This window comes from Anoplolepis gracilipes, chromosome 1, assembly GCF_047496725.1.
Source record: "Anoplolepis gracilipes chromosome 1, ASM4749672v1, whole genome shotgun sequence".
Classification (NCBI taxonomy): Eukaryota; Metazoa; Arthropoda; class Insecta; order Hymenoptera; family Formicidae; genus Anoplolepis; species Anoplolepis gracilipes.
Window position 1 is genome coordinate 9,347,760 of NC_132970.1, and position 13,165 is coordinate 9,360,924.

Consider the following 13,165-nt stretch of genomic DNA (forward strand, 5'->3'; position numbering starts at 1 on the left):
GGAGACGACGACGTCGGCGAGGGTGTCGCACAACGTGCCGCTCCCTCTCTCTCTCTCTCTCGGCAGCCTCCTTCCGCGACATAATCGTCTCGAAGGAGGTCACCGCCCTCCATTTGACCTCTCCTTCCAGCATTGCGGCGACTATCGCCCTGGGGGAGAGGTCAAAACCGATGACTTCGGTGAGGGCACGGCGCTCATTTGCCCACGCCGGACAACTGTCCAATGTGTGCTGCGCCGTGTCCCTCCCATCCTCGCAGTAGTGGCAAGAGGTGGTGCCCTCTTTTCCAATCCTGTGCAGGTACTCACCGAAGCAGCCGTGTCCGGTGAGTACCTGCGTTATCCTGAAAGAGACACCCTGGCTCCCCATCAACCATTCCGATAGACGGGGAGCTATGGCCTCGACCGTCAGTCCTTCGACCCACATGGGTCTCTTCGACGGTGAGGTGGTGTCTCCATCTCACCAGAAGGAGCCGTCGGGCCTGGCACCTTAATTGTTGCTTGATCCCGGCCGTAATGAGGATGTTGTTTCCTGCCTCCCGGAGCTGGCGCACCCGCCGATATACTTCGGCGTGGGAACGTGCCACCAGCTCCCATGGGAGCAGGCCAGCCAGGATCGTGGCCGCCCTGTACGAGACGGTGCGGTATGCCCGCGCCGCCCGTAGGGCCATGGGACGCTGAATTCTTCTAAGCGTTTCGCGTAATACGCGATCTCCCATGACCCTCTCGGCCCAGACCGGGGCCCCATATAGGGTCATGGCCTGAACCGTCCCGCACCAGAGACGTCTGACGACGCCTCCAGGCCCTCCGGGGTTGGGCAGGAGATTGCCCAACGCCGCGGAGGCCTTGGCCCACGGTGGTCCTACCCGGCAGTTGAATGGTGGGTGGGTCGCTTTCGCATTCAACCAGGACCCACCCCCGCCGATCTCCCCTAGATGGTCGGAGGGAGATTTCCTTCCTATGATGCACCACTGAGAGGAACTTCAGTGGCGCATCATTGACGGCGTTGCGGGACCACCTCGCAACGCCGCCGCCTTTCCTGGGACCAAAGTGCAATAGGGAGTGAGTGTTCCCGCACCCACCTCCCTTGGCCCCCGAAATTAATTAATTTCCCGTCCTCCTTGTGGCCACCGGAATTAATGGCCGGCTTGGAGCGAGGGGAGTCTTAAGGACCCCCCGAGTTCACTGCCCCAATATCTCCACGTGCCTTCTCTAACCAAACCGAAAACGAAAGTCCTAATCTAGTGATTGTATATTTATCGAGTTGCTCGTAAAAGAAAATTTCTTTAATTCTGTAGGATCTATATTTGACGAAATATAAATTTCCGCATTTTAAATAATATTAGTCAGATTATTAGTATCAGATGTAATTTTATTTGAAATATTTATAATGTTTTTTTCAGTGTATAAACTGTAGATTTATGTTTAAACAGGTAATGAAAAGTTACTTGGTCCCCGACATCAATACAAAAGGCAGGATTATATGCAGACCACTTTAATAAAGAATATTTTTTTAGCTGTACGAAGTTACATATTAGAAGAAACCCCATATTGGAAGTTGGAACGCATAGCGATTTTCAAATAAACGTTGAAGAGGCTAGAAATAATACAAATGAAGAAGTAGTCACATTAAAAATGGCAACACATAAGAGATGTTACCTTTCCGGAAAAGAACTTTTTGGCAATTTCGGAGATGACTTCGCAGACGATGAGTGGTTTAATAATGAAAATGCACTTCCACTATTTTTGGATAATTACTCGCAGAAAAAAGTGAAAGCAAACATGATAAAAAAACGACTAAATAAACCGCAAAGAAAATCTGTTTCTCAAAAAATTCCTCAAAAAATGTATAATAAAGATGAATTCTCCGAAATCGAAAAATTAAAAAAAGAAAATTTGAGATTGAAAAAACAAGAAAGAAAAAACAAAAAATATGATTGCTATATTGAAACAATCGCAATATTGCAATTCGGAAAAATAAGAATGTTTGCAAACACAGTTTAAATGAATTTTTAAATGGAAAGAAATGTCTAAAACCAATTGTGAGAACTACGATAAAACTTCAGCTACATAAGGGGAGAAAAGAATACACAAAAGAAGAAAGAGATTTAGCAAAACAAATGTTTTATTATTCCGCAAGTGAATATTCACGAATGAGAAAGGCTGGACTAAATCTCCTATCAGAATCTTCTGTCAGAAATTGGATAGCTGAAACAGAAATTCGACCAGAATTTTGTGAAGAAATATTTTATAAAATTCGAGAAAATTTGTCGAAACTACCACCTTCTAAAAGAGTTAGCTGTTTAAAATTCGATGAAATGTCGATAAAAAAATTTGAAGAATACAGCCAAAAATATGATATCATCAAGGGATTAATAGATCTCGGACCCCTTTTTTTTGTTTACGCAGGGGAAATCTCCAAGGAAATACTAATGCCCGCGAGGACAGAATATTAGGTTATGTGGGTTTTAGGGACGCTGAGATGTTTGCGTCCCCGACCCACTAAAACCCGTGCGGTGGTCTGGCCCGGGCTTTTTCGGGGCCCTTCGGGAACGAGTATTTGCACTACTTCCGGAGGACCCCTTGCCTTTTTCTGCTCGTGGGGTCTACGTTCGGTTTGTGTATCCGGATGTGACCCCATTCCTCTCCCATGTGTAGCGAGGAAAGGAGGCCTTCTGGTTATTTAATTGTGGCGCAGTAGGGCCACACCCCCACACCACTCCCTCGGGAAGGAAAGACATTCCCCCGGGGGAGGACGAGGGCCCAAATCACCCGCTCGAGCCCCCGTCCTTGTGCCCTTGTCCCAAGAATTTGGGAAGGCTGCTCCTTCTAATGACAGTGACGGGGTCTTCTACGGATTCTTCCATTTCTTCTACCCCCGTCACCGTCTCCATCGGTATCGTCGCTGTCGCTGCCCATCACGGCAGCGGCAGCTTCTCTTTCTCTTTCGGCCACCTTCTTCTGCGTTATTACTAACTTGCAGAAGGAGGTAATCGCCTGCCAATATTCCTCGCTCTCGACCCTCTTCTGAATTATGGTCGAGAGCGAGAGGTCATCCCCAATGAGGGCCGCCCCGGACCGCTCGAACGTATTCTGAGGTCGGAGTCGGGGCGGCGAAGGAAATCGGCGCGGGTCGTTTGGGCACAGCCCAGCGACTTTGAGTCGATCTAGCTGTCGGGGCCGCTTAGACATTTCTGAGGTCGGGGCCCGACAGCGGGGAAGGAGCCGCCGATGTACCGCGACCGTTTCCCCTTCTGAAGCGGTACACCGGCGGGTCCCCTCCGAGGCTCATCTCAGAAGGGACGTAACACGGTACGCTGGCTGCCATGGCGAGTAAGGCTGGGCCGGAGGGCGGCGACCCCAACCGTCTATGGGGACCCCCGGGTGGTGCCACCCGCTGCGGTATCCTGGAGGTCGGCGGCCAGGAACCCTCAAAAGCCCATGGAGGCGTCAAAACATCCATGGATGAGTAAAGGGCTGGAGACCAGTGCCGAGGATGTAACATTCCCCGGGTCCGAGTCGTATGTCACCCCCCGCGGGGGACTCGGGGCCCGATCGTGAAGTGCTTCCGGGACTCTGCGGCCGGTGAGCGTACACCCTGGGTGACGGAGCCGCAGCGGGGCGTGGGATAAAAACACAATGAATTTTGATCAAATAAAAACAGCTGAGGAGGGCCGCACTGTAGCAGCTGCTACGGATGCGGCAAAAATAATGCCAAAGACGATAGTCTCCAAAGAGAGCAAGCGAGGTCTGCTCCTCTTGTTACGGAGGTTAGAGCCGCGGACCTCAACCCGTCCGTCTTTCTTACGAGGTGAAGGGGAAGCTAGGAATTTCTGGCACCAAAAAGCCCACAAAAAAGGTGAGAAGAAGTAGAGGAGCTTCAAAGCCCCCAACCCAAGGGCTATAGAGGAAGCCCGACATAAGGTCCCGGGCTCGGACGGCATTCCCGCAAGGCTTGGGCCCTGGCCTTTGAAGAAATAGCGCCAATATTGGCGCGCGTGTGCAGTGCTGCACTGCGCACGGGTTAGTTTCCCCCACAATGGAGGAAGACCAATCTGGTCCTCCTCAATAAGGAGGGTAAACACGCCATATCGCCCTCGTTGTTCCGGCCAATATGCCTTTTGGACGAGGCGGGGAAAATTTTTGAAAGAATTATTGTTAACCGCCTCGTCCGGCATATAGAAAGTTAAGGGCCGGATCTGGATGATCGCCAGTACGGATTCCGCGGAGGCCGGTCAACCGTTGACGCCATCTGCATTCGGGCCTTCGCGGAGTGCGCCGCGATGGAGGGCAGGGTGGTGATTGGTATGTCGTTGGACATAGCAACGCGTTCAACACCCTGCCCTGGAGGTGCATCCGGAGATCGTTAGTTCGTTTCCGCGTCCCGAAGTATCTCCAGGCGATCATCCGGAGTTACTTTAGCGGTCGTTCTCTGTCTTACACCGATATGGACGCCGTTGAGGTGACACGACAAGTAGAACGCGGGGTCCCGCAGGGATCGGTCTTGGGCCCTTTGCTATGGGACCTCGCATATGACGGCGTCTTGAAGACTCCCCTTCCCTCCGACTGCACAGTAGTGTGTTACGCCGATGACATCATAGTGTTGGCCGAGGGGGAGGAGTGGGGGGAAACATCGTCCCTGGCCACAGTGGCAGTGGGCCATGTAATGCGGGCTATAAAGGACCTGGGTCTCCAGGTGGCTGCTCATAAGACCGAGGCCATCGGATTTTACGATGGAACTCGGTCGGGCCGAATGCCCCCGGACACCTGGGTCCGTGTGGAGGACGTGCCGGTCCGGGTGGGGTCCCAGATGTTATATCTAGGCCTCACCCTGAACGACAGATGGCGCTTCACCGCCCATTTTACCCGTCTGGCCCCGAGGCTTGACACGGCGGCGGCCGCATTAGGTCATCTGCTGCCCAACCTCGGTGGTCTGGACGGGCGTGTATGGAAGCTGTATGGGTGGACGGTCCAATCCATGGCTCTTTATGGGGCCCCGGTGTGGGCGGCCGATATACGAGGGAACCTAAAGGTTCTCCCGATTTTACGCAGGATCCAGCGCAAGATGACCCTGCAGGCTGCCCGGGCGTATAGGACCGTCGCTAATACAGCCGCCGTAGCCCTGGCGGGGATCCCGCCTGCAGAGCTCCTAGCCCAAATGTACGCCGATATATATCGGCAGCTCCGCGAGGGGGCGGGACCAACACCATTATCCCCCCCCAGGGTGCGGCAGGCGGTGAAGCGCCGCGCTCGGTGACGCCTGATAGAGAGCTGGCAAGGCCAGCTGCTCTACGTTGGCCTCGGTCAGCGAATACCTCACGTGGACCCTGACCCCCCGTGGACCCCGTCCCGCCGGGGTTCAGTGACGAAAGTGGTGGGAAAAAGGCGGGGAAGGGGAGGGAGCGGATGACGCTGAGGGGGGAGGGAAGTAATTCTCTCCCATACCCTCTCTGATGCGTCGTCCTTATTCCCCCGTCCCCTTTCCCCATTAAGCCTCCTCTGCTGCCATAAAGGGGCCATAAACTAGGGGTTACTTTTTGGTAACCTCTCGCCCCGACATAAAGCCGCCGGGAAAAGGCCGGATGGGAGAGACTTTTCTTCCCCCGTTAATCCATCCGGCCCCCTCCATCCAAAATCCTCGGCGGCAAGTGAAGGAAAAAGGGAGTCGGGGAGGCACGGTATTAATTGCCGCACAGGCCTTCCCGACTTCTTTCCTAAGCGGGAGCGAGGGGACACGGGCGGAAAACCCATGCTCTCCTCCGACACTTCCCCGCTTGCGCAATTAGCGGAGAAGTGCGATGGAACGGTGGGTGTCCCCGTTCTGTCGCAGGGGAGCAACACCATGTCCTCACAGTTGGCCATCACTGGTGGGCTCAGCCCGCCAGTGAGAAGAGAGCCCTTCCAGGGCTCGGGCGAGGGGAGGTGCGGGATAATGCCGCTGGCGAGGCCCGCCCTTCCCTTAAATCGCCAGGTTAGGACACCCGTAGGGGTTTTAATGGGTATGCCCGTTAAATAGGGAGAGTCCACATACTCCCGGAGAAGTTCCCGATCCTCCGAGGGATGCGTAACGCATTTCCCCTACATTAAAGAGAAGCGGTCTTGAGTCCAACTTCCACCTTGAGGGGAAGTTGTTTCTTCTATTACTAAGTTTGTCATGGATTTAATCCTCCTCTCTACCTCCTGCTTTATAAGATTTTCAATTCCGGGTGCTTGAGGAGCCAATCTTCCGTTACGGTATTGTTTGTGAGGTTGGATTGAGTACCAAGGTTAGTATTTCCTGTTAGCAATAGCTGGTCCCCCCCAGAATCCGTGGGATCTGTCTCCTTAGAAGATGGATTTACTAGCATCGCTGGTTTGCCACTTGAGGTAGTGTTTCCGTAGAATGTTTTCTCCATTGTTGCTTCTTTTGGTGTTTTCTGTCAGGGTTATCTCCCTTAGCTGGGTTGCTCTCGTTTTTAGGCGCCAGAGTTTCGCTTCTTGTTCTTCATCTATTAGCTGTGACCGAGGTCACACCCAGAGTTCGTGACGAGGACTAGATGATCGGACCTACTGGTTACGTGATGTACGGCATTTCACAGTTCTTTATAGGTGTACAGCTTCCAGCAAGATGTACCCCACTGCGACCTTACCAGCCGTTTGAACCCCATAAAGAAAAATGGTGACGCTCTTTACATTAATGTTTGCATACCGCTCAATATGTTGCTGGGATTTTGCGAAGATTATAAACGTGTTGTAATTAACGCTCGACATGAAATAATTTTGATTCGTGCGCAACAACTACAATTGCATATTCTCACTAAACACATCCAAGATTGAGATTGAATTGCACAAAATACAATGGAATATGCCTCATGTGCTATTACGAGGTCAACAAACTGTCTTTGCTCCGAGCACCGGAAAGCGGGCGATATTTTACCATGAGTTTTCGCTCTTGGAATATATATGAATTTCCTCTGTTACAAAGTAGAACCAAAACACTCATTGACTAAGAAAACTGCCACGCAGTTAGAGAAACCGCGATACGTAATCTTTGCACAACTGGTAAAAAAAAAGAATAAAAAAAATAAATTTTTGAGAGATATTTGTGATTTTGATGATTGCAAACTGTCAAATGTTAAACTATATTTACATTCGGCATTTTATTCTTACGATGATTTGAATGTAGATTTTCAGAAAAACAGATTCGCTCTCTTGTACGACGCTCGTTTTCGTAAATCGTATTACGAATGCGATGATGATAAAACGTACTTAACACATTGTTAACCGGCAATTTTTCTCAAAATTTATCTCATGTCACCGGCTATTATTTCGTAATTGGATGCGGAAGTGAAACAATATAAATAAACTTCAATAAATTTTATTTAACATTTAATTTTTAATATTTATTTTTGGTATGATAAACGGTGTAGCCGTTCATCATACCAAAAATACCGCCAATCATCTACGTGTAATAGTACACAACAGGTTTTGCAAATATATCTTGTTTCGCTGCGTTTTCCTTTTGAAGAGCATACTCTACACGTTCTAGTTGGATTTTTTTCTGCCAGTGATATCTGCCAGCCTATTTTTTCTAAAACGTGGTCTCTTAGCTGTCCGGAAAGCCTGAAGGATGGATCATTATAAGGAGCCATTTTAGAAATACGAGAGGAAGCGTTACGTACTATGCTGCATTCATTGGAATCAACAGTTATTCATTCCCTAGCAACTTCCAGTAGAAATTTTTTATATCTTAGTTTATTATTTTGTGTCTCAAAATTCCATATTTTGTTATTTTTGCCGGGTTATGCGTCTTGAAGCTGATACGTTCTCTGTATGGTATCATTGCTTTGTCTAGAGCTAACTCTTGTTTGGGTATGTGTAGGGATTGAAATTTTGGAATAATATAATCCAAAAGCAGTCTAATTTTGCAAAGCCTGTCTCCAGTAGATGTATTTTGTCTATCATTCAGGTGAAAAAATGTAAGAATTTGGTCAAATCTCATTCTGGACATAGTTTTACGAAATATTGGTGCTTCAACCAAAGGGTCCGTTGACTAATAATCTCTCTAATGTGATTTTTTGGTTTGGCCCATCAATATCAGTAATCCAAGGAACTTTTTTATGTCGTTAGTGGTAACTTCCGTCCATGGTAACGTTTTCGCAGAGTTTTTATGCAATACTTTCATTTCAGAGTGGTACAAATTGGTTTGCGTAGCAACTAAATAAAAAAAACCACTATCAAAAAGTAAAGCCGTTACCTCACTGATACTCGGCGCATCACTATGTTCAACAGTTACACCAGGAATACTTAAATAATCCTTCAAGGTTGGTATTATATCATTTTCGTTCCACTCTTCTTCCAAATCATTGTCACTATCAGATTCTATTACATTTCTTTTTTGCCGTTTTGGTGGCCTAATATCAGATTCATAACTGTCTTCCGATAAAGTATCATTTTCCAAATCACTACAATTTATTTCAAAATCACTCGGACAATCATATAAAACATCCGCGTATAATTCATTGAAGGATTCTTCACCGTTACGTTCCGTCATGGTTGACGTTTTTTTTTATACTAAAAGGGATACAACTTGACGGGTTTTATTAGCGAAAGACACAGGTTGTGGTATGCTGAACAACAATTACACTTTATGCTCTCCGAGAACTGACCCAACGACGTTGATGCGAAAGATGCATCGATCACGAGTTTACTTGTGGCCGATCAGCAACGTTTGAGCATGAAGACACGAGTTAACTCATGGTCAACAATGTGTTAAGAGTTGAAGATTTTTTACAACATGGTCCTTTTACGGTTATTGACTGCTCGCGACAAAACCAATCGATAAAAAATGCTACCTTAGACGTAAGATTAAAATTTGATTGTAAGGAAAATGTGCCGGCAAACACTATCGCTTATTGTCTCATTTTGCATGATCGCGTTGTCGAATACAATCCTCTGACGAACGTAGTACGTAGTAGTAGTAAAATTACGTGAATCAGCAATTATCCTCTCCAATGTTAAAACATTATAAAACTTGTGATACTCGATGATTAACATCAGTCGTCCGTCGTAGTTATCGCCAAAATCTTTTCATTATGGTTGCGCCAACGTTTGTGGATCTTCAAGGATTTATTATCCATAAAAATTTTATCGTGAAAGAAATTGCGATTCTGATAAAGGGATCTGTACTCTCTCATTATATTTTTACGAGTTTTACACCATTCCGTTTGCTCACGAGATCTGAGAGATCTCAAGTTGCATGGTTGATTGGAAAACATCACAATCTGCAATGAGAAGATGGAAACATTCCATACTACATGGCCAAACGTTTAATCATTGATGCCGTGACGTTGAAAGATGCAGCTTCTCGAGTGTATGTTAAGAGGCATGAAAAACGAGAATGGTTGGCAAATTTACTGGCAGATAATGCCTTATTATCGAGACGTTGGATAACGACTATAAAGACGTTCCTTCTTTAGATAAATTAGATGCTACTCTGCGCTGCGATAAATATGTAAGAAATTGTGCTTTACAAAATGTATTTAAAATATTCAATTGGTGGTCGAATTATCATCATGAAGGTTCCATCAACCCATATTTATATTAAACTATACTTAAAGAATTATTTTCTGTATTGTCGTAACTCGATACACTTATTTGGAAAGGAAAAGTAAATACATAAAATTAAGAAATAAGAAACTAAAATTAAGCAAGCAAAGCAAAGCATTAAAAGAATTAAATAAGAAAATTAAATAAGAATTAAATAGAAAGATTAAGAAAGAAAAATAAGACATGACCAACAAGAAAGCAAGTCATGGTCAAGCTGAATAAGCAAATTACAACACCCGAGCACGGAGCACGTCCCGCGCTCCGACCCAGTAAACCTCATCCTTCCACCCTCGAAATTAAAGCGATATATAAACCGATCGCGAGACCCATCGCGGTCGCTCGTAAGAAAATAGCTAATAAGAGAGCCGCGCGTAAATAAGTTATCGACCTATCGACACGGTTTGTCTACACGACGATCGAATACGCGAATTAACAGTAGTGAAGATAAGTGTAACGGTACGACCGAAATATATTCTTTTACTAAACTAGTACGGAGTGTGTTTATTTGCTGACTGAGTTCAAACTCTTTGGGCGAATATCCCAGAAGACCCTATCCTCACGACACAGGCACAACAGTATTTTATATTGTATTTTGTAACTAAATTTTTTATTTTGAATAAATTTGGAATTTTTTATACATTTATATTTCTTTTACTGCCGCCTTCTCCTTTGCTCTCTCCTTTCCTTACGTAGGGAGGCTCCGCTCTGAAGCTGATCATCTTAGGACCCATGATCGGTGGAAGAGTGGCTAAAAGCGCACCAAACAGATAGTATGGATCGCACCAAACAGGTAGTATGGATCACACCATTCAAGAAGAGGAGACCGGGTTTCAGATAGTTCGGATCGGCGGAGGGGTGGTTCGGGCCCTGCCACCTCTTCGTCGTCATGAGACGAGGGGCGGCCGGATAAGTTGCGCACGAACTCGTCCGGCGGCACTGCTATCGTGTCATTTTCGGCAGATGTCGATCTGCAGAAGAGGCTGGGAGACCTGCTTGGCATCATGGAGATCATGAGCGCCTCTCCATGCACGCGGATTTGGTGAAGGCGATTCTCTTCCGAAACAGAGATAAAGTCCCGGTCTTAGGACTTTGGCAAGCATCGCCTGTCAGGTCATTATTGTCCTGAAGGAGGTTCTGCTGGTCGGTCGTCTTAAGGGGGAATAGGCAGTCATAAATTTTGAAAAATCGGATTTTTTCATAATTTCTTATATTAAAGTACAACATCTTACAAATGTTGTCTCAAAATTTCAAGTCGATTCGAGCAAAATTAAAAGAGATAGAGCGTTTTGAATCCCCGCCCATCCGACCCGCCGAGAAAAGGTCGACATGCAGGTAAACAAGTGCAATTCAAAGCCGCAACCTAACCTAACCGTCAGTCTCGTATCGATCCTTGAGCAATACGCTTCTAGTTTTTGTATCGGGAAGGTTTTCATATTTTTTTCTAATATGGAAGATCACAAGGTGGATTAGACGTACTCGAGAAAAAACAGTAGCTCGTAAAGATAGGAATAGAAAACGAAAACAAAGTTTCAATCCAAAAACAGCTGAAACTGATTCATCAAGTTACAGTACATCCGCAAAAAAAATCAAGCATTTTGAAGACTTAAATGTGCCGCAAGACAATTTTTTGGAGTATAAAATTTTAAATTTTATAACAGTTTTCACGACCATTTCTAATTTAGTAAAATGTAAGAATTGCAATGGTGATGTAGAGTTTCAGACATGCAGTGAACGTGGTCTTGGATTCAAAATCGCAGTGATGTGTAACACGTGCCAACCGCAATACATAACCTCGAATCCTTTTGTAGGCCATACGTATGAAATAAACCGTAGGTTTATTTACGTAATGAGAATTTTAGGACTAGGGTTAGAAGGCTGTAAAAAGTTTTGTGGTCTAATGGACATGCCAGCATTTTTAACTCAAAAAACTTACGATATTATAGTAAAAAATATGAGTGAGTGTGTGAATACAGTTACGGAGAAAGTTTTTTCAAATGCCGCAAAAGAAGAAAAAAAGAAACTTGTGAAGAAAATAATTTGCAAAATACAAATGAACTAACTGTTTCGGGAGACGGAACTTGGCAAAAGCGCGGTTTTAATTCATTGTTTGGTGTAGGTTCTTTAATCGGTTATTATAATGGTAAAATCATTGATGTATGCGTAAAAAGTGCCTACTGTAAAATGTGCGAAGTCTGGAGTAAAAAATTAAATGCTGCTGAAAATGAAAATGAATATGAATTATGGTGTGGAGAACATAAGGAGACGTGCTGCTCAAATCATGAAGGTTCCTCAGATAAAATGGAAGTTGACGCGATTGTACAAATGTTCAAACGTTCTGAGGAAAAATATGGTGTGAAGTACCGTTACTATATCGGAGACGGAGACTGTAAAACATACACTGAAGTATTACAAAAAGTTGATTATGGCCCTGATTTTCAAATTTGCAAAAAAGAATGCGTTGGGCACATCCAAAAAAGGATGGGAACTCGTCTCCGTGATCTTGTTAAAAACACTGTCGTAGAAGTTGAAACAAAAAATAAAAAAACAATAAAAAGAAAAATTTTGGGAGGAAAAGGAAAACTTACTGGAAAAATGATCGACAAGCTCACAGTTTATTATGGGCTTGCAATACGACATAATTGTGAGTCTATTGAAAAAATGAGAGATGCTATTTGGGTTACATTTTATCATAATAGTTCTACAGATCAGAATCCTAAGCATGATAAGTGTCCGTCCGGCAAAGACTCTTGGTGCGAGTGGCAGCGCGCTGCGGCAAAGGACAAGCTACAGTCATTCAAGTATACATATGACCCACTCACTAGCAATGTATTGCAAGCAATACGTCCTATTTACGAAGATTTAAGCAAAGATGCCTTATTAGAAAGATGCGTTGGTGACTTCAACCAAAACAACAATGAAAGCTACAACCAGTTGATCTGGAAAATAACGCCAAAAACTATTGCAAGTGGCTCTGCAATAGTAAATGTTGCTGCAAATATTTCAGCTTGCGTTTTTAATGAAGGATCTTCAATTCATTTAGCTATGCTGTATTCGATTGGAGCGAAATTAGGTCGCAATGCCCACGATTACTGTCGCCGAGCGGACGAAAAGCGAATTACCGCCGCCGAGCGTAGAGCGCGACTTGCTACGCGAGAGGCAAGAATGCTTCGCAGACAGCAACAAGTTGATATATTGGACATTGCTGAAGCAGCCGGGGACTTGTTTTATGGGCCTGGAATCGATGATTCCGTGTAAGTTGAAAAAAAAATGTTATCAAGGTTTTATTCTTATTGAAAATTAAACGCGTTTATTTCAAAACTGCATTTTCAAAGTCGGTGGACACGATTTCTCAAAAATTAATGCACCGATCTTTTTGAAATTTTACACACTTCTTTTATACATATTAAACTTTCGTGTGAACAAAGGATTTTTTATTGATGATTAGAACTTGTTTTACAAAAATAAAATGGTCGATTTTTAAACAAAAATCGTCACTTTCACTTCAAAGTTTTCTAAAAAATTCAAAATTTAATTTTTTTCAAAATCCTTCGTTCACACGGAAGACAAGGTCATCTACTAA

The 13,165-nt window shown here is 45.1% G+C and overlaps 1 protein-coding gene and 1 pseudogene across 1 annotated transcript; one reads left to right on the top strand and one right to left on the bottom strand.

Annotated features, from left to right (window-relative positions):
* Positions 1 to 8,041: 8,041 nt before the first annotated feature.
* LOC140672237 (uncharacterized) lies at positions 8,042 to 8,530 on the bottom strand. The gene has a single exon (XM_072904199.1). It carries the CDS (start codon positions 8,528 to 8,530, stop codon positions 8,042 to 8,044), a length of 489 nt encoding a protein of 162 aa, XP_072760300.1.
* Positions 8,531 to 11,431: 2,901 nt separating this feature from the next.
* LOC140665880 (uncharacterized) lies at positions 11,432 to 12,840 on the top strand (annotated as a pseudogene).
* Positions 12,841 to 13,165: the final 325 nt, after the last annotated feature.